The sequence below is a fragment of the Schistocerca piceifrons genome, chromosome 1, assembly GCF_021461385.2.
Source record: "Schistocerca piceifrons isolate TAMUIC-IGC-003096 chromosome 1, iqSchPice1.1, whole genome shotgun sequence".
In the NCBI taxonomy this organism is placed as follows: Eukaryota; Metazoa; Arthropoda; class Insecta; order Orthoptera; family Acrididae; genus Schistocerca; species Schistocerca piceifrons.
Genome location: NC_060138.1, coordinates 859,555,601 through 859,577,393, shown reverse-complemented (window position 1 = coordinate 859,577,393; position 21,793 = coordinate 859,555,601). Strand labels below are relative to the sequence as shown.

The 21,793-nt window shown below is 38.9% G+C and overlaps 1 protein-coding gene across 2 annotated transcripts in view; it reads right to left on the bottom strand.

Annotated features, from left to right (window-relative positions):
• The window catches only part of LOC124715831 (endoplasmic reticulum membrane-associated RNA degradation protein-like), an 80,343-nt gene extending 58,871 nt beyond the window's left edge, over positions 1-21,472 (bottom strand). For both annotated transcript variants that reach the window (XM_047243125.1, XM_047243127.1), the window contains exon 1: positions 20,879-21,472. In XM_047243125.1, coding sequence (XP_047099081.1) covers positions 20,879-21,065 — 187 coding nt within the window. In that variant the 5' untranslated portion in view covers positions 21,066-21,472. The remainder of the gene's footprint in view (positions 1-20,878) is intronic.
• Between the last annotated feature and the right edge of the window lie 321 nt (positions 21,473-21,793).

Below are 21,793 nucleotides of genomic sequence, written 5' to 3'. Positions count from 1 at the left end.
GTATCACCTTATTAGTCCAGTGTGCCACATGATGATTCGCTTGACGCGAACTCAGAGCAGTCTCAGCAGCCAAAGAGGTTTTACAGTTAAATACGCATCTTACTTTGGGCACTGGCTATGTGTGTTATACTATTGTGAAACTTCAGCCAATATAGTAGCAAAGCACCTCCAGAGCTGAGGTCACCATAGCACAGTAACATTTAATCAACAGCCATCAGAATTAAACATCAGTAGCAGAAACAATTTTCATCATCTGCAGTGTGACCAGAGGTGACAGAGCAAAGTAAGTAGTGAAGAAACAGAATACAACCATCAACTCTGACCTGCGACACTACCAACTAGGCAACTATTCACCGGCACTGTGTAACTGCTAGGTCGTCATGCACATTTTAACCATAAGAATATTGGTATCCACCAGAAGCTTCACAGTCCTACTGGTTCTTAAGTTTCGGGCTTTTGCCTGTCTTGCTACATCTCCCTTACCCAGAATCATTTGTCCTAATAGATCCCTTTTCCTCTCTTATGCCAGACAAATGGATTCTAATTATACAAGATACCATATTTGTGACCACTCTCTGTGGGCAAAATCCACTCCCACACACACACACACACACACACACACACACACACACACACACACTTTCTTTCTCTCTCTCTCTCTCTTTCCCCCCCTCCCTCCACGACACATACACAATGACGCATTACCCCAGAACAGTCATAAGACATTAGTGAATGAGAATACGAAAAGTCAGTTGACTTTTGCATTTTAATCTTCAAAATCTGATATAACTCATAGCAAAAATATTGCAAAGCTTAGACGTGTAACATTTAACTTCCATTTCAGCAGTACAGGTTCTTCTAATTGCAAACCTCTAAGAATGTAAAATATTCTGTTTCATTTATTGTTTTATCCCTGATGTTTGGTTTCTAATGATGTGATCAGGCCTTGTGCAGCACAGAATTGCCGGTATTGTGTTTTACCCAAGTTCAGTGATAGCACATTTGCAAAGAACAAGTTACTAATTAGCAAGCAAAATTTATCTACATTTTCAGGTGTTGAAGTTTCCCCATTAGGACTTGCTAAATAAACTGTATCATCAGCAAAGGGAACTGTTTCTGCTCCTTAGATATATGAAGACAGATTACTTACACACACAATAAAGATCCCTGCAGTATAACTGTAGTCAGCATTCGAGGGGGAGAACTCATGGAGGGTGGATCCCTGCAGTACATCTGTAGTCACTACTCCCATTACGAAAACATTGTTTCAATGTCTACACAATCTAGATTGCTTAATGCAGCACCCTGCATATTTTTTATCAGGATTAAAACAAGTTACCAACCAGCAAGATCTCTGATGCCATGATATCCAAAATTCTCTAGAAGTATCAGAAAATGCCAGTTGGCAATATTTTTACATTTAAGCATAGTAGAAATTAATTCATGAACTAAAAAAAAGTGTGTTCTGTAGAGAGCCACATTGAAATCCAAACTGAGACTATCTTATTACAAGAGAAGTGAGTTATAGTCCTTACAATTTTTCTAGGTCCTTCGAGGAATAGGCGAGTAGTGAAACCGGCCATTAATTATTAATATCTGTCCAACAACATTTATGCAAAGGGGTGCCCAGTCGAAGTGATGTACTACATATACTGTATGACCGAATACTTATTTGCTGAATGTAACTGAATACTTACTTAGAACTTCTAAATAAGAGCAACTTCTTTTCAATTTACCTTTTGTGTTTTGTGATTTATATACTTAAATTCCTTGCACATTTATTTATTTACTAGGTACAGTCCCACATGTTAATAACTGTGTATTGAGTAGTTCTGCCATTTTTCGTATGGATAGGGACTGTGACTGCTGTGTTCGGATGCGAGATGACTTAGTGACCTTTTGCTCACAGCTCCAGGTGGCGCTGGCTTTGGTCAAGCTGTTTGGGCATCTGTGCGAATGGTCAGATGTGGGGATCTAAGGTGATGGTCAGATGTGGGGATCTAAGGTGTGTCCACCCACATCTCCCCATCTGTCCACTAGTCTGGCTGCCCCAGTTACTTCCCACACTGAGGTTGATCTCACACCCTATGTTGAGTGGGAGGTCATTTCAACAGGCAGCAGGCAGTGAAAGACTTTCCTTGGTGCCAATGGAAAGGCCTCATAGTCTGTCTGACGAACATATTTTGGGCTCTATCAGTAGCTGTTAAAGATATCGAGTTATGTGTGGTTGCATTTCCTGTTTCAGAGGAAGCCACTCAGCCTGCACGATCCACGCATTCACATAGGGTATTATTACTTTTAGATGGAAGCTCCGATGTTAGGCACATGATTGACATGAAACTGAAGTAGATAGTTTCTGTGAGGAAGTTTGACAACCAGAATAAATTAATCATTGGTTCCTTTTACTGACTGCCCAATTCAGATGCTACAATTCCTGAACAATTCAAAGAAAACAGTCTCATTTCAAATAGGTACCCAACTCATACAATTATAGTTGGCAGTGATTTAAATCTACCTTTGATATGTTGGCAAAAATACATGTTTTAAGTCCATGGTAGGCATAAATCATCATTTGAAATCGTACTGAATGCTTTCTCCAAATATTATTTTGAAAAATTGCTTCAGGAGCGCATTCGAAGCATAGATGGTGGTGAAAACATACTTGATTAATCTTGAGCAAATGGTGAGCATTATGATGGATATGGAGCTTAGTGCCCACAGGATCATTGCAGCAAGACTGTGTATCAGAACATCCAAATCCACCAAAAATAAATGCAAAATGTACCTATTCACAAAAGCAGATAAAAATTCTGACTGATGTGTTCCTAAGAGACAGTCTGTCCTCCTTCCAAACTGACTATGTAAGCACAGAACAAATGTGGCTTAAATTCAAAGAAACAGTGTTGAAGGCAGTTTAGAGATTTAAACCAAATAAATTAGTAAGAAATGGAACTGGTACACAAAACAGGCCAGAACACTATTGCAAAAGCAATGAAAACATGCCAAGTTTAAAAGAATGCAAAGTCTCCAAGATTGACAATGTTTTAGTGAAACTTGAAACTTAGTGTGGACTTCCATATGATATGCTTTTAACAGTTTCCACAATAAAATTCTGCCTTGAAATCTAGTAGAAGTGCAGATTCTGGTCACACGTAAAGTACACCAGTGGCGAGACACAAACAATACCTTCAATGCGCAATAGCAATGGTAATGTTACCAGTGACAGTATTACTGAAGTGGGGTTACTAAATACGGTTTTCTAAAATTTCTTCACCAAAGACAATGAAGTAAATATTCCAGAACTCGAACCCTGAACAGATGCCAAAACTAATAACTTAGAAGTAAATGTTTTCTGAGCAGCAAAGCAACTCAAATACTTAATAAAGGCCAGTCTTCCAGTCCTAATTTTATACTAATTAGATTACTTCCACAGAATGCTGATAATCATATACAACCACTTGCTTGATGAAAGATCCATAGCTAACCACTGGAAAGTTGGACAGATCATAGTAATACTCAAGGAAGGAAATATGAATAAGCCAATGAAATATGGACCAATATTACTAACATCACTTGCAGTAGGATTTTGGAACAGATAGTGTATTCAAACATTATGAATTACCCTGAAGGTAGAGATTTATTGACAAATAGTCAACACGGATTTTGAAAATTTTGTTCTTGGCAAACACAACTAAGTCTTTATTCACACAAAGTAATGACTGCGATCAACAGGGGACCTCAAATTGATTCCATAGTTTTAGATTTCCAGAAAGCTTTTGACACAGTTCCTCACAAAAGACTTCTAATCAAATAGTGTGCCTACAGAGTATCATCTCAGTTGCACTACTGGATTCATAATTCAATGTCAGAATGGTCAGAGGTTGTAGTAACTGATGGAAAGTCATCGAGTCACACAGAAGTGATATTTAGCATTCTCCAAGGAAGTGCTATAGGCCTCTGCTGTTCCTGATCTATCTATGCTATTTAGGAGACAATCTGCACAGTCCTCTATGATTGATTGTAGATGACATTGTCATTTACCATCTAGTAAAGTCATCGGAAGGTCAAAACCAAATGGCAAATGGCATAGATTTTATATCTGTATGCCGCAAAAAGTATAAATTGACTCTTAAATAAGGATAAGTGTGAGAACATCCACATGGGTACTAAAAGAAATCCTCTAAACACAAGTCTAAGGGCTGTGTCAGTCGTCTGAATACATAGGAATTACAATAACAAACACATAACATTGGAATGATTTCACAGAAAGTTTTGTGGGGAAGGCGAACCAAAGACCGTTTTATTGCCAGAACACTTAGAAGATTCAACAGGTCTACTAAAGAGACTGCCTACACTACTTTTGTCAGTCCTCTACTGGAATACTGTTGTGTGATATATGTTCCGTAGAGATAGGACTGATAGAGGACATCAAAAAAGTTCAAACAAGGGCAGCTCATTTTTTATTATCAAGAAATAAGGGAGACAATGTCACAGAAATGTTACCAATGGTGGGGATGGCAACCATTAAAACAAAAGGCATTTTTTGTAAATAGTCTTCACTGGTTTGCCTCCGGATGGCGTTGTGCAAATTCCACAATATTTCTTCAGAGCTACTGTCAGACATCTTCAGGTGGTTCAACCTTGCTGGTGGCTAGGTGCGACTGACAGTATCTGTACATCGACACCCTGTATATAGAACACATGTGCGAAGAATGTGCACGCATGGAAATCACGCACGCGCAATGATTTGCAGATAGATGGTGCCATACTAAAATGTCCACTGCAGAAAATCGCACAGCAGCCCTGCCGCGCATGCGCTGTACGCTATGTTTACTAACAGTTTGGCTAAATGTCGCTCACTACAAAACTATACTATACCAATGTTATGACAGGTCTGTTATCGAAAAAATCTTAATTCTCTCGTCTTGATTTAATAGCAGCCAATGCAGGGTTCCAGGGTGTGCTCAGTTGAAATTCCGCATCCCTGTTGATGAGATTATTGGCTGTATGGATATGTATTGTTTCCTTAATGACGCAATCCCAGAATGATGATGCCGGAGATAAAACTTCTGTCTTTTCATAAATTGTTGATGTCCTGTATTCAGACAGTGTTCCGCAATTGCCAATTTTTCCGGTTGGCATAGATGTGTATGACACTGATGTTCTTTGCAGCATTCTTGTACTGTGCGACATGTCTGACCTGTATATGTTGCCCCACGTTGACAAGGAATCTTGCACACACCACATTTCCTCAGGCCAAGATCATCCTTAACCAAACCCAACAGGTTCCCCAGTTTTGCAGATGGTTTAAAAACACACTTAATGTCACATCTTCCAAGGACTCTTCCAATTCTTGACGACATGGCACCCAAATACAGCAAAAAGGTAAAGTGGTGAGTGTCTTCATATCTTCAGTCTGCTCCATAGATTGAACTCGCTTGGGCCTGAATGCATTACGTATCTGTCACTCAGAATAACTGTTTTGTCAGAACACTGTCTTCAAATGTTGTATTCCACTCAATAGGCTCTCAGGATCAGATACCACATGTGCTCTGTAAACTAACGTACATAATGCACTACCGTATTGTACAGGATGATGGCAGATATAAATATGTATGCACTGGCTTTCGGTAGACGCTGTGTCCCAAGGTTCCATCTGCTTTCCGTTATACCAAAACATCAAGAAAATGGAAAGTGCCATTTTTTTCCACTTCCTTTGTGAAGTTTATATTCGGATGGAGTGAATTTAAATGCTGAAGAAACAAAGGTAGAGTATCAAGTCCATATGGCCACACAACAAATGTATCATCCACATACTGCAGAAAACAAAAGGGTTTGAGAGTGGATGACTGTAGTGCTTTTTCTTCATAAGTCCTCCATAAAATAATTGGCCACCACAGGAGACAGAGAGCTTCCCTTGGTGACACTGTTCACTTTTTCACAATATTGGTCATGAAATATGTTGAAGTAAGCACTTGCTCAAATAATGCCACCATCTTCACCTCAAACTTGTTGCTAATGAGCCCTGCAGGGGCACCTTTGTAAATGAAGACACAATATTGATACTCACTAAGAGATCTGATGATTGCAATCTCATCTGCAATCTACTGTGCTTCTCTCACGAACAGAATATAATAGAAAGATATACAATCTGTTCAACGATCCTGCATATTGTAAATTAAAAAGGGATCTGACGGGTAGAATCCAAGAGAAAGACTTTGGAACTCATGAGAAAGAGCTCGATTCCAGTGCAAATCACTCAGGGTTTGCGTCAACAGGCTGTAGTTCCTCCTACACTCTATGGCCTGCCCAAGATCCATAAGAATGGGGTGCCTCTTTGTACCATTGTAAGTAACCTAGGAACACCTACTTATTTTGTTGCCAAATATCACACATTACTACTGGGACCTCTCGTACACAAGTGTGACCATCAAAAAACTCCTAAAATTTCATAGGTTGCCTGAAAACACTTAGATTGCAATTGTCGTGTCTCTCAGTTTCGATGTTGTGTCTTTCTTTACAAAGGTGCCCCTGCAGGACTCTTTAGAGCTCATTAGCAACAAGTTTCAGGAGGATATAGTGGCATTATTTAAACAAGTGCTTGCTTCAACATATTTCATGACCAATATTTTGAACAAGTGGACAGTGTCACCATTTGTCGTGTGGGCATATGGACTTGATACTCTATGTTTCTTCAGCTATTACATTCACTCCATCCGAATATAAACCTCACAAAGGAAGTGGAAAAAAGTGGTACTTTATATTTTCTTGATGTTTTGGTATGAAGGAAAGCAGATGGAACCTTGGGACACAGCGTCTACCGAAAGCCAGGGCATACATATTTATATCTGCCATCATCCTGTACAATGCTGTAGTGCATTAAGTACGTTAGTTCACAGAGCACATGTGGTATCTGATCCTGAGAGCCTATTGAGTGGAATACAACATTTGAAGACAGTGTTCTGACAAAACGGTTATTCTGAGAGACAGATACTTAATGCATTCAGGCCCAAGTGAGTTCAATATATGGAGCAGACTGAAGATATGAAGACACCCACCACTTTGGCCTTTTTGCCATGTTTGGGTGCCATGTTGCCAAGAGTCGGAAGAGTCCTCTGAAGATATGACATTAAGAGTGTTTTTCGACCATCTGCAAAACTGAGGAACCTGTTGGATTCAGTTAAGCATGATCTTGGCCTGAGGAAATGTGGAGTGTGCAAGATTCCTTGTCAATGTGGGGCAACATATATAGGCCAGACATGTCGCACAGTACAAGAATGCTGCAATGAACATCAGTGTCATACACATCTACGCCAACCGGAAAAACTGGCAGAAGTTTTATCCCCGGCATCATCTTTCTGGGATTGCGTCATTAAGGAAACAATACATATCCGTACAGCCAATAATCTCAACAACAGGGATGCAAGATTTCAACTGAGCACACCCTGGAACCCTGCATTGGCTGCTATTAAATCACAGTGAGAAAATTAAAATTTTTTCAATAACAGACCCGTCATAACATTGGTCTAGTATGGTTATATAGCGAGTGACATCTGGCCAAACTGTTAGAAAACATAGCGTACAGCGCACGCGCAGGAGAGCCGTTCTGAGATTTTTGGCAGAGAGCCTTTTAGTATGGGACCATCTATCTGCAAATTATTACACACGAATGATTTCCGTGCCTGCGCATTCTTCGCGCACATGTTCTATGTGCAGGGCATTGACATGTGGATACCATCAGTCGTAACTAGACACCAGCAAGGTTGAACCACCTGAAGATTGGTTTGGAGGATTAAACGGACCATCAGTCCCTTTTTCCAAAACTTAAAAACACGCACAGAGAATAAAAGCGAACAAGGAAAAGATGACAGACAACAAAGGACAAGAGAAACTGAGACAAAGACCAGACAAAACGAATTAAAATCACACACAGTGTGATGGTGGTTGGCCGACCATAGAGACAAAAAAAGGAAAAGCCAACCACTGAGAAACACATTAAAAACTCAGTCTAAAATCGTAGGCTAAATGCCAGACTCAACACAAAAAAGGACAGACACTTAGATTAAATGATAAAAGCCCCCTGCCCTAATAAAACGCAAAATGAAGCCTGTCGTGGCAGTGTCATCTGTTAAAAGGGCAGGGAGCGTATCAGGCAGCTCAAATGTCTGCCTGACCACAGCTAAAAGGGGACAGGCCAACAAAATGTGGGCCACTGTCAGAGCCGCCCCGCAGCGACATAGGAGGAGGGTCCTCGCGACGCAGTAAATAACTGTGTGTCAGCCAGGTGTGGCCAATGTGGAGCTGACAAAGGACAACTGAGTCTCTGCGATTGGCTCACATGCATAACCGCCACACAGTCGTCGTCTCCTTGATAGCATGGAGTTTATTGGGTGTGGTCAGATTGCACCATTCAGCGTCCCATAGCGCAAAAACTTTGCGGCGTAAGGCGGCTCGCAAATCAGTCTCTGGGAGGCCATCGTCCAGAGATGGTTTACTGGTGGCCTCTTTCGCCAGTTGGTCAACATTTTCGTTGCTGGGTATCCCAACATGGCCCGGGGTCCACATAGTAACCACAGAGCGGCCGCAACAGGCAAGAGCATGGAGGGACTCCTGGACAGCCATCACCAGACGAGAGCGAGGGAAACACCGGTCGATAGCTCGTAAGCTGCTCAGGGAGTCGCTACAGATAACGAAGGACTCACCTGAGCAGGAGTGGATATGCTCTAGGGCACGAAAGATAGCGACCAGCTCAGCAGTGAAAACGTTGCAGCCAGCCGGCAAGGATCGTTGTTCGTAATGGTCCCCTACAGTTAGAGCATAACCGACGTGACCAGCAACCATCGAACCGTCAGTGTAAAACACGCCAGAGCCCTGATACGTGGCTAGGATGGAATAAAAGCGGCGGCGGAAGGCCTCCGGAGGGACTGAGTCCTTAGGGGCCTTTGCCAATTCGAGCCGAAGGCAAGGGCAAGGCACACACCACGGGGGTGTATGCAGAGGGGGCTGGAAAGGAGGTGGAACAGGGAAAACCCTAAGCCTGGAGAGAAGCTCTCGGACGCGGACGGCGATCGTACAACCCGACCGGGGCCGATGTTCTGCGATATGGACAACTGACTGCGGGAACAGGAGACGATAATTTGGATGCCCGGGCAAGCTTCAAACATGGGCAGTGTAAGCAGCCAGTAAATGTTGGTGCCGTAACCACAGTGGAGGGACACCTGCCTCCACAAGTATGCTGTCCACAGGGCTGGTCCGGAAGGCACCAGTGGCAAGTCGTATCCCGCTGTGTAGGATTGGATCCAGCATCCGCAACGCGGATGGGGACGCTGAGCCATAAGCCAGGCTTCTGTCACCAATCTCCTCCTCTGAACAATATATATAGATACCAAGCTACATAGCGAAAAACCATTGTAATAAAATAACAGAAATTAGAGCTCATGTGGATACGTTCGAGTGTTAGTTTTTCCTACACTCTTTTTGGGAGTGGAACGGCAGAGAATTAGTCTGAACGGGGTTCAGTGAACACTTTGCCAGGCACTTACGTGTGAAATGAAGAGGAAACATGTAGATGCAGACCATGGTCAGAAAACAGACTTGTACAAATAATACTGCATGTTGTGACATTTGGTGAAATTCTATGAGTAACGGCTGGCATGTCTACTATTTCTACTAGTCACTGGTCTTCTTTCTGTGTCCATGAAAGATCAACTTTTGCAATTCTTAGCACAACAATGTGTTAATCCCTAGAACTTTTATTTTTTCCTTACAGAACTTCAGTCTTACATAGAAACAGAGAAGCAGTGCACACCAAAATAACCTGCATGCCTCTACCCCAACTATTCACGAAGGATGTCATCAATTTTCCTTCAGGCCACATCGCATTAGGTTGGTCTTCACCGGAACCATACCTGCTGGCACCCAAATGAAATTCTCCATGTCTTTTATAAAAGTTTAAAGCCACTAGGCTGGTCCTCTTGAAGTGTGTACCACCTTCGAGATTCTATATCACTGCATTACCCTTAATGTGTTCTGTGCTCCAAATAAAACACAAAATCACAGAAAAATTAATGGGAGGCTAAACAGAACATCAGAATGCCAGCAACAAGTATTGAAAGCTGGAATTAGTTCTCTCAGTAATGTAAAGGGTGAGTTAGGGCAGAGGCAGGCATGAACAATTGAAAGTACATTGGTGCATACACTAACCCAATCTCTGTAACGGAGGGGCTTCTATGACAGAAATTGAAAACAAGTATTCCGTATCACAAATGTACAGGGTGGCCAGCCAGTCAAAGAATATCTTCGAGTTCATTACACAATTCCATTATGAAATTTTTCTTGTAAGCTTTTCAAACAAGCTACCAGCGTGAGTTCTTGCAATGCCTACATGCCAATATAGCCTCTGCTTCTGGGTGAAAGCAGTTCATTTCAGTAAAAGATGCTGACAGGAGATGCCTTCAGCCCTCTGCTGAATAAACTGGTGTACGCACACCACCATATGATGAACAGGAAAGTGGGGAGCAAGAACGTGTGGGGTTGCTGGCAGAGTTCAGTTGCGTCTCTCTCTCTCTCTCTCATAACCGAGGCTCCAGCCAAAGCAGACAGCTCCCTGCCATCCACCTCTGTGCCTGCTCACCATGACCAGTCTCCAGTCACATGAACGTCTACCACCTCCTCTCATATTCTCTTCATTTTTTTTGACCAAATTCCTAGACTGACAAATAATTCTTACTGCCACCCCCAGTGCAAGCCCTTTCTGTCTTCTGAACACTTAAATATAGACCAAGTATTTTTATCTTATTTTGCCACCATGCTTCCGATGAATACCAATTCCAATCCTATTCCTGTACACAAAATAGTACAAAGCGGCAAAAGGACCACAGATGAGTCAGAGATCCTCGTGTGAGGATGACGTGCTTGTAGACAAGACTGGAAACAATCAGTGACAACCTTCCAATGCCAACATGTTTCTGGTCCATCTAGAGGAATCTTTCCTCACCACCCAAAATCTTAACACGCCCCTTGCCTCATTCACAGTAATTGAGGGAAAGTTTATCAACTGGTCTCAGGACTGGTACACCTAATACTCTTTCTCCTGAACTTCAACAATTTTACACCAACATATTTCACTTCGTCTACCTCTACTCCACATGCCATCTTCTTCCATTCCATGAAATAACTTCAATATGTCACTACAAAGATATCTATTAGTCTCTGTTCAATGACCTATGAATGCTCAGCCATTAGTAAGTGATTTGGGTCTCCCATCCAATAATGATATATGAACATTTAATGTTGTCAGTAAATGACATTCAGATACCTCTGTGTAACTCTGTCTATGTTACAGAGTCGCTCTTTGATCCTCCACTTAGCTTACGGCTACTTGGCTTCAAATTTGGATTATGGTGTGGTTCTTGAATGAATTTTTGAATATTTTGCTAGCATCTAATGCCTGTGTCAGTAATCTCTTTTCTACATTTCCACTGCTCCAAACTAAATTTGTGCAGCTCTGCTGCTACCTCAGTACTTATGAGTATTCCCAACTTTACCATTTTCACATTGTTTTCCAACTTGCTTCTATCGAGTATGAGACAGAAAGACTCATTAATGGTATTTGTAGTGATGCTGACCTGATTCTCGTAGTCTCTCTTCAGCAGCTCAGCTCCTGATCACCTCCTAAGCTGAAAGTCTAAATGAGTGTAGGATGGTGTGTTTTCTGACATGTGTGTGACACACCATAATTTGAATTGCACTAACATACATTTATTCTTCACTAATTTCAGTTATTAAGAATGTCGACCAGTCTGTCATCTACTAAAATAAATTAGCGCACTGAGCGACATCAGCACCTGCACTACCTAACTGTCACAGTGGTGAAGTCAATTATTTAAATGTTGAAAGAAAACACAGTCCACATTTTCATGTAAAAGCACAGTTATCTATCAGTACTGTTCTCTAATAACTTATCACTAAAGAATACAACACAGTAGCTCCATTAATTCAGTCCACAATGTGAAGCATCTTGTCCAACAATCGCTTGTTTTGAGGAAATAACATTCTACACTGTCTCATTAATTACAAGAAAGTTCCGTTAAAATGGTTGTTAATTTAGTTTACAGTAATCAAAAGTCTTTAAACATTAAAGTTATTAAGTTTCACAGTTTTTTATGCATATTTTTTGCACGCAGAATGTGTGTGACTCTGCCATTAACCAATGCACTTACTTGTGGGCTTTCCAACTGCAAACTGCCAATTTTGGTTGTCGTGTGACTACTTTTAGATGGGCTAAGAAACTTATTTCGTAAGCAATTTTATGCTTTGAAAATGGTCTAGGTGGGATTTTACTATGTGATCTTGGCTTATAGAAAATGTTGCTGGTTAGAAATGTAGAAAAATAAATCTACTACCACCCTGCCATGACACATACTGCATTTCTTATACACAATGGTGCCGTTACCTTGATAGCTGCCACCCTTTCAGCACAAAAAGGTCCCTACGCTATAGTTGTGACACTGTATCAGCAGGTGGCACATCTTTAATGATTACTAGCCCCTCTCACAATGTATATTTTATTTATTCATTTACACGTCAAGTTCCATAGGACCAAATTGAGCAGTAAATCTCCGAGGTCATGGAACATGTCAGTATATGAAATTACAACATGAAAGTAATAACAGCTAAACATAAAATGCTTATGAATCCAAGAAAAAAGACAAACTGTAAGTTTAAGTAAACACAATCAAGAATAAAACAAAAACCAGCTTAATTTTTCAAGGAACTCTTCGACAGAATAGAAGGAGTGACCCAGGAGGAAACTCTTCAGTTTCGATTTGAAAACACGTGAATTACTGATAAGATTTTTGAAATCTTGTGGTAATTTTTGTAAATGGATGCACACCTTTCTACACAAGAGTTAAGGAAGTCCGATCCAAATGCAGGTTGGATTTATGCTGAGTACTAACTGAGTGAAAGTTGCTTACTCTTGGGAATAAGCTGATATTGTTAACACAAAACGAGGCCAATGTCAAAATACCGAGACTAGTTAACAGGGGTCGATTTCTGAGACAAAACTATCCTTTTAGAACGGGAAAATAAGCAAAGTAGACTAATTTTCGTGTCAAATGATCACTTACTTCATATACAGTTTAAATAGTAAAAATGACAGCATTAAATCTTTGAACAAGATCCTGAACGTGGGCTTTCCACGACAGTTTACTATCTATCTGAACACCTAAAAATCTGAACTGTTCAGTTTCATTAATTATATGCCCATTCTGTGAAATTAAAACATCAGGTTTTGTTGAATTGTGTGTTAGAAACGGTAAAAACCGAGTCGTACTGTGATTTAGAATTAATTTACTACCAAGCTAGTGTCATCAGCATACAGAAATATTTTAGAGTTACCCATAATACTAGAGGGCACATCATTAATATAAATACAAAACAGGAGTACCCCTTATCTGACCATGCCCCACATCACAGCCATTCTCAACACTGTGAATAATGACCTTTTGCTGTCTGTTGTTAAAGCAGTGAACCAATTCTGAGCTACTCCCCCTATTCCGTAATGGTCCGACTTCTGAAGAAATATTTAGTTAAATCAAAAAATACGCCTAGCATTCGAAACCTTTTGTTTAACCCATCCAGTGCCTCACAGAGAAAAGGGAAAATAGCATTTTCAGTTATCAAACGACTTCTAAAGCCGAACTGTACATTTGATAGCTAATTGTGTGATATAAATTGATCACTTATTCTTACATACACAGCCTTTTCAATAACTTTAACAAACACTGATGGCATAGAAATATGTATAAAATTGTCTACACTATCCCTTTCCCCCTTTTTATAAAGTGGCTTTACTACTGAGCACTTTAATTGTTGAGAATCCTTAGTCTTCTGTGATTTAATTATTGACTCAATCTCCCCTTTGTCTGTATCTCAGGCGAGCAATTCAGACATCAATGTTGGAAAGGCATTTGCCAAGAGAGTTATACGATTCCCTGTAGAAGCTAAATTTTTATTCAATTCACCAGCAATGCTCAGAAAATGTTTGTTAAATACTGTACATATATCAGATTTATCAGAAATGGAAATGTTTTTACTACGAACTGACTTTATATTGTTGACTTTGTGCTGCTGACCAGACACTTCCTTCACAACTGACCACACAGTTTTAATTTTATCCTGTGGATTTGCTATTCTATTTGCGTACCACATACTCTTTACCTTCCTAATAACATTTTTAAGCACCTTACAATACTGTTTGTAATGGGCTACTGCACACGATTGTGACTACTTCTAACATTTTGATATAATTCCCACTTTGTTCTACGTGATATCCTTATCCCACTAGTTAGCCACCCACGCTACCTTTTACTGCTGGAAATCCGTTTACAATGTTCTAATGGAAAGCAACTCTCAAAGAGCATGTAGAAGGTCTCATTCAAATCTCAAAAGATTAATGACACAATTCATTCCCTGTCTTAAGTCAGTTAACCATGATTTTCCTAGTATCAACAAACTCATTAACAAGCCACAAAGAGGCAACATTTTGCTGTGGCCTGGAAGGAAAGTCATTCCCCAAAAATGGTATTTTGCCCCCCCCCCCCCCTCTCTCTCTATCTCTCTCTCTCTCTCTCTCTCTCTCTCTCTCTCTCTCACACACACACACACACACACACAGAATATCTTTGCTCAACATTGTTTAATATTGGCCCCAGCCTTCTCTGTATGGATTATTTGCCTGTAAAAGACTCACCTGAATACTTATCACACAGATTCATGTGCTGCTACTTATTCCAACTCTGTCAATGGCATAACTTGCCTAACAACAACATGCAAAACTGCTCGCAAAAGCAGCAAAGTCATACTTCAACATTGTTCATTCTTGGACTATTTCACAGTTTTATGAATTAGCGTGACCACAAACCAATTTTCCACTCATGAAAAGCCTCTGCTGACAATAAGCTTGACTACTAAGTCGCACAACATGCTACCCACAACAACGACAACGTACTTTAAAAAATTGAGCATAATGTATGCATTGGAACCCTTTTGCATAACATATCAAAAACTTGACAATATTAAACTACAGTGAAACAACAAAAGTTTTCACCACTGATGCAACTGTATGCCATGACTTTATAATACGTGGTAACATCACAGCCAGTGAGAATGAGGAGGCATACTCTCTTTCTGAGTAGTTTCGTCTGTGATTTTGTAGTGTACAATTGTGTATTGATAAATGCACTATATCGTGCTGACTAAAGGTGTTATATTTTGTACCTACAGTGTACTTATTAACTGCCACTATTATGGACCAGAGTTCCACAAGTACCCAATCTATAAAAAGAAATGGTTGACACATTCATTACCTTCATCAACTAATATTCAGTCTGTTGAAAGAAAAGGAGAGGGTGGGGGGAAGGGATGAGCAGTACTGTGATCTTGAATACACACTCTCATCTCCACTAAACAGATATAGATGTAGTATGTAACAATCTAAGCTATCTCCGACAATAACTAAATTACACTGTTAAAAACACACATAACATTAGAACTGAAACATAAAACAAAACCATCACAGGACCAAATTATTAATATATGCTGTTACAAGAAAATACTGGTGACCCCGTTGTCACTAGATGTAAAATTTTAGTCCCAATACATTTAATTGCACCACTTCAGTCATGTGAACAAGGTACAGGAGATTTTCAAATACTTGTTTGGAGTCATTTTTCGTGAATGAACATAATACAAAAGGGAACATGTAACAAGAAACCTGGATAGCCTGTGCTGTACATCATAAAATCATTTTTGAAGGTAGTAAATGCAAAGGTTTACAACAGTAAAGCTGTGGAAGCAAAATACAAGTTTAGGACAGAAAAAGCTCTTAGAGTGCTTGACTGCAACATAGCACAGAGGTTAAAGATCTAGACTTGCAGGCAGAGGGAATACAACTTAAATCCTTACATTATTTCAATTTTATACGGAAGTTTATTAATTAAGGATCCTACAAAGGTGGTTCTATAGGAATGGGCACAGCCATTTGTTTTACTTTAACATGTTCAGATAGCCAGCAAAACCTTATAAGTAATGTTCTTGTTCCCAATGGAACAATTAATGCAAGTTATTTCTTTACTGATTACTCCACACTGCTAATTTTATAATTCCCTGATTAAAGAAGAATAGGTGTTACTTTGCAGTAAAATCACATCTGTTCACATGAAAGTACTGTGATGTACACTTCAGTTTTATATTACGATGGGAATTTGCTTGCAACTAGGAACAGCTACACACTTTTCGATAGTGTTGCCAACACAGATAATGTTACGAACTTCCCATGGCAGAACAATACAAGCACAGCACTGTTAAAAAAACATGGCCCGTGTAACACTAGCATAAGATCAAGAGTTGGATGAGAAAGCAGCAGTCATTCCATGTCAAATCAACACACCTATTTTACCTCACCCTCTTAGATTTTGCTGAAAGTTGGTACACTTATAGTGGGCACTGAGACTAAGAAAAATACCAAATTTCAATTTTTTTTATCTCAAACCATTCTTGAAATATGGCTATGTAAACTTTTCAAAAACCAGCCAAAAACGTGTGACTGGACTTTTTTTAAATTGTCCTAGGAGCTGCCCTAACTGAGCTAGAGAACTGTGTCATTTTGCATGCTCTTTCCAGGGATATACAACAAAACATAGCTTCTAATTAATAACCTTTTTCAAAATACTAATTAATATTTTGATTTAATTTTTTTACAAAAAGTACAGAATTGAAAATTTTCAAAATATTTCCATAACTACTTCATACTATTGTAAATCACATGGCAAAATATAAATCTGGGATGATGATGGGTTCATTGTCAAAAAAAATTATTCCGGACTCTTGTTTTTCACTAATGGCCCTAGTTTGACCAAATTGACCTTTAACAAACAGGAATGTCTTTAAAATATACTGAAAGGTAAATAAAAAAAGTATTAGAAATATCAAACCATCACCTTATTAAACCAAAACTAATCAGCATATTTTATAATTAAGCTGATTGCTTATTTTAATTTCATACAACTTCACTAACAGTATATTAACCGATATAACAAAAACAAGAAATTGAGCATTTAACTACAAACTGAAATAAAATATGAATAAGTACAAGTATTTACATAATAGTTCTGGTCCATGATGCTTGAAATGGAACTATTAAACAAATTAAATATGTAATGCTTGTTTTTGAGTAACTGGTATCTGTACATAGCTAAATTTAACACAATAGGTACTAACAATAATTTTGAAACAGCTTTCTATAAAATATACATTAACACTAACCTGAGACAAAAATTAAGTTTTGAGTTGAAAGCAGTTTCCCAATAAATTGTCTTGGAACTTCACATATTACATTTTAAGAAAGCTGATTGGGTTTGGTTTACATCACTTTCATTAAGAATGTATGTTCCCCCTGTCGGAGTAAATGGATTCACTTTTGTGAGAACATCCACAACTGACACCCACAGGACATCTGCATGTGCAGGATAAGAGAATGATTTAGCTGGTCCACATGGATGAAGAAAAGTTATTTTCACTTCATCAAGTTCTTAGTTTTTTTCTAAAATGTGCCCAAGCCACCAGTTTCTGCCATATACAGTGGTGACATAGCCTGATACATCTTGTAACTTCAGTTTGTCTGGTGATGTAGTTACGTCCCTCTCCCAACTTTGCGTATCACCTGAGAAGTATTTGACTATTAATTTTGATGTAGTGTTGGGAATGAAAGCGTGAAATTGCTGTGTTCCTTTGATTGTCAATGCCTGTTCAAGTCGGCTTTTCAGGAATATTTCTGAAGTAGCGTAGTCTTCTTGAGTGGAACATGCAAAATCAACATTTGTGATATTATCTACTACCCACTCAAATAGATCTCATGCGGTTTGGATCTGATTTTGGTATGGCCTTTGCAAACTTGCATGAGCTGCCAGTCTCTTTACTGAACCCCCCTACTCCATCACAAGGCCCTTTCCCATGTGCTGTGGCTGAAAAGTACCACTCAGCTTTTATGTTGAAGTCTTCCTCATGAAGGCAAAGGTTCAGGAAGTTTTTCTTATTTTTATACTGAGCGGCAGAACCGTCAGAATAATAGCATATCTTTTTTGGAATCTTTTGAAATTTATTTGTTAGATATGAAATTAGCTTCTTTTGAAAGCTGTAAACCGCAGTTGTATTGTGCTCCAGGCAATCAGAAACAATGACAAAGCTCATATGCTCAATTTTGTCTTCCTGTTTGTACTATATAACAAAAGGATGAATGGTAATCTGTTGTCTTGTCCAGTGGAAACTCTGAGCATCATCCTGTAGAACTATAGTATAATTTTCTGAAAAATCACATATGACAACAAATTCAGATTCCATAAGGTTTTCTCTTGTAGAGGTAAGGAATGTTCGTTGTTGCTTGGCAATGAACTCGTGCCGAATCAAAGTCGACATCTTACTACAAAATAAATCTATGAATTCTTCAGAAGTTTTCTGAACAATTTCCAGATTACATCGGTCAATTGACATCCACTGTCGGAACTGAACTTGTTCAATTAAGTTTTCATGAAAAGAGTCTTTTAAAATTTTATGTATGACAGTTTCTCCTGGGCCGTATTCACAGTTTCCCATGTTGCAATCAACTGATGATGGGTTGCAAAGCATTTTTGCAATGCACTGCTTATAATTGTTCAAGCTGCTGTTTGTTACTGTATTTAGTTTGGCATTTTCTATCATTAATTTTATGTTTTGGTGAGTTGTGCACACGCATACAGTGTGTGTGCCACTCTGGCCAGCTAATACACAATGTTTTGGTCTCAACTCAGCAGATTCAGAGAAACCTATTTTTATGTTAGGAAACTTGTCTTTAAAATGCTTGTAAGCTTCTTTAAGGTTACACAAAATAAGTCTTTTTGATATTTTTGTTTTATTTCCACTTGTTTCTGTAATTGTCACACAATCTTTAATACCTGGCATTGCCCTATTAACTTCATCATTTTCATAAAATGAATGTACAGTTTTGACAGTTTCTGTTGGTAAACACTTCCCTGGTTTTGGGTTTGTACCTTCCATGAATCCTTTCTCTTTCAAAATTTTTTTGGACTGCCGAACAATGTAATTAGGAGCATTAAATTCCCCTCATTATTTTCCTGACACTCCACTTTTCAGGTAAAGTTGTAAGAATCATTAGTTTCTTTGCTCTACTTATAGAATTTTTATAGTTTCTTTTAATATTTTCAAGAACGGATTCATCAGTATCAGTATCTGATGAAGTTTCAGAAGCAACAAAAAGTTTACGTGTCATTGATGAGATTTTCTTCACTTTTGATTTGGCGTAATGCCTAGATGTTAGTTTTCTCTTGTCAATTGGGGACTCATCTAGTTCTTGAAGTGTTGTGTTAAATGTTTTAACAGCTACTGAAGTTGGAGTGAAGTCAGGTTCTTGGTCTCGGATGATTATCTCTGATCCAGAAGATTCTTCTTCAACACTTTCATCACTGATCGGCTCTGGTGTATTTTTCAATTTGGTTACATCTTTCCTACATTTATCACAAATCTTGGCACCACTTGGTATTTGAGGAAATAATTTGGGCATCCATGTTGTGACATTTCTCAGTTTTTTTCTGTCTCTAATAAAATGATTTGACTTCTTCAATGGATTACAACACTGCACTCTTACAGCACTGCACTTTTTACTTGGTTCCATATTTATACAAAAACCACTTATAAACTGTCCTTCAATGTATAGATTTACTTGAAAATGAACTATTAAATATAATAGATACAGACTGGTCAACACATAGGTAACAATTGATTTGCACTCAAACCACAGTGCACAATAATGCTATAGGCACACAAAGCCTTAGAAGGTAACAATGCAGACTACATCATCTCAACAATGGCTCCAGTCTCTGAATTATTGTACAGACATCAAGTACTACCTTAAAGGTCAGTTTTGTCAAACTAGGGCTGTTAGTGAAAAACAAGAGTCCGGAATAATTTTTTTTTAACAATGAACCCATCATCATCCCACATTTATATTTTGCCATGCGATTTACAACAGTATGAAGTAGTTCTGGAAATATTTTGAAAATTTTTAATTATGTACTTTTTGTTAAAAAATTAAATCAAAATATTAATTACCATTTTGAAAAAGGTTATTAATTAGAAGCTATGTTTTTTGTCTATCACTAGAAAGAGCATGATAAATGCTGCAAAATGACACCTTTCCCAGTTCTCTAGCGCAATTAGGGCAGCTCCTACGGCAATTTAAAAAAAGTCTGTTCACACATTTTTGGCCAGTTTTTGAAAAGTTTACATGACCATATTTCAGGAATGGTTTGAGGTAAAAAATTGAAATTTGGTATTTTTCTTAATTTCAGCACCCACTATTAGTATACCAACTTTCAGCAGAATCTAAGAGGGTGAAGTAAAATTTTTATTTAATGTGTGTTGATTTGACATGGAATGACTCAGCAGCGCTCTTTGAAATGTACCGTTTTCACAGTCTCTGCCAATATTATATAATGTCCGTACACAAACAAATGTGGAAATAACGCCGGTATATGATTCTACAGAGAATCTATCTGCATTAAAGATTCGATTTCCCGACATATTACTGAATCGGTCCATATCCCTGAATGTAACCGGGATTTAGACTTCGGAATTGACAATTTTACAGTGGTGTAATGAAGGCTACTGATATTACAATCACTTTCGGATATCATGACAACACTCAATGGGATCTTTCTAGCCAGTCATAACCACAATGTCATCACTGATCACAGTTTATACTGTTATTGCAAATCATACATTGACAACAGCAGAAATTAATTCTAATTTACATATGAGCTACCTGACAGGTTCAACGAAGTCATAATTTTATGCCAGTCAAATGTATATTGCTCCGTTAGGCAGGATGCAGTCCGCACTGCCGAATCCTCATTCTGTCTACTCTCAACAATTATGTAATGTACGTTCGGTGACAGAAATGTTTCCATATGACTTATCCTGTCCGCTACTTCCTCGACTTTTACATTCATTGTCAAATCATCAACACTTTTAATATGATACCGTACAGGGCATACTTTCCACTTTAAATCAGTCACGTTCAAACCAGAATTTATTGTCTCTGCCACACTTCAGCACTTTTTTAAACTGAAACTTCTACTAACAGTTGACCACAGAACATCATAATTACAAGTTACAACACGTCTGACATCCCAACACCAACAAGGCAACAACCAAATTATCGACATTCTCTCGTTGAAGATCGACACCGCGGTTGCCGGGCCACATTGAGTAATGCAAGTTTATTAGTCCATCATCTCGTTTTGTTGTTGGATGATTTAACCATTTGGACGGGACTTAACATTCCCTTGCCCTTTCCGGCGTCGTTAACCACCGAGGAAGCAATTGCGACCTATCTTTCTGACAGTGGTCGTAAGAAACTCGCTAGCTGCGATCGTACAAAGTCTCTGCTCACAGGAAAGAGGAAACAATGGACTGTATTATGTCTATGTAGACGATTTCGCCAGGTGAATTGTAGCGTCCTGTTGGAGTAAAAAGCAACGGAAGGAAAAACATGTAACGACTTTTGTCATTATACTTTATAACAATTTTACAGGTGAGACAAGTAGTTCTTCTCTAGAACCAAGCCAATCTAAACTGAAAGTAAAATCCTCAAAATAAATAGAAGATGGAACGATGCAGATGCTATGACAGAAATGCCGAAATATGTCTTTCCTGAAGGTACATATAGTTCAGGTTT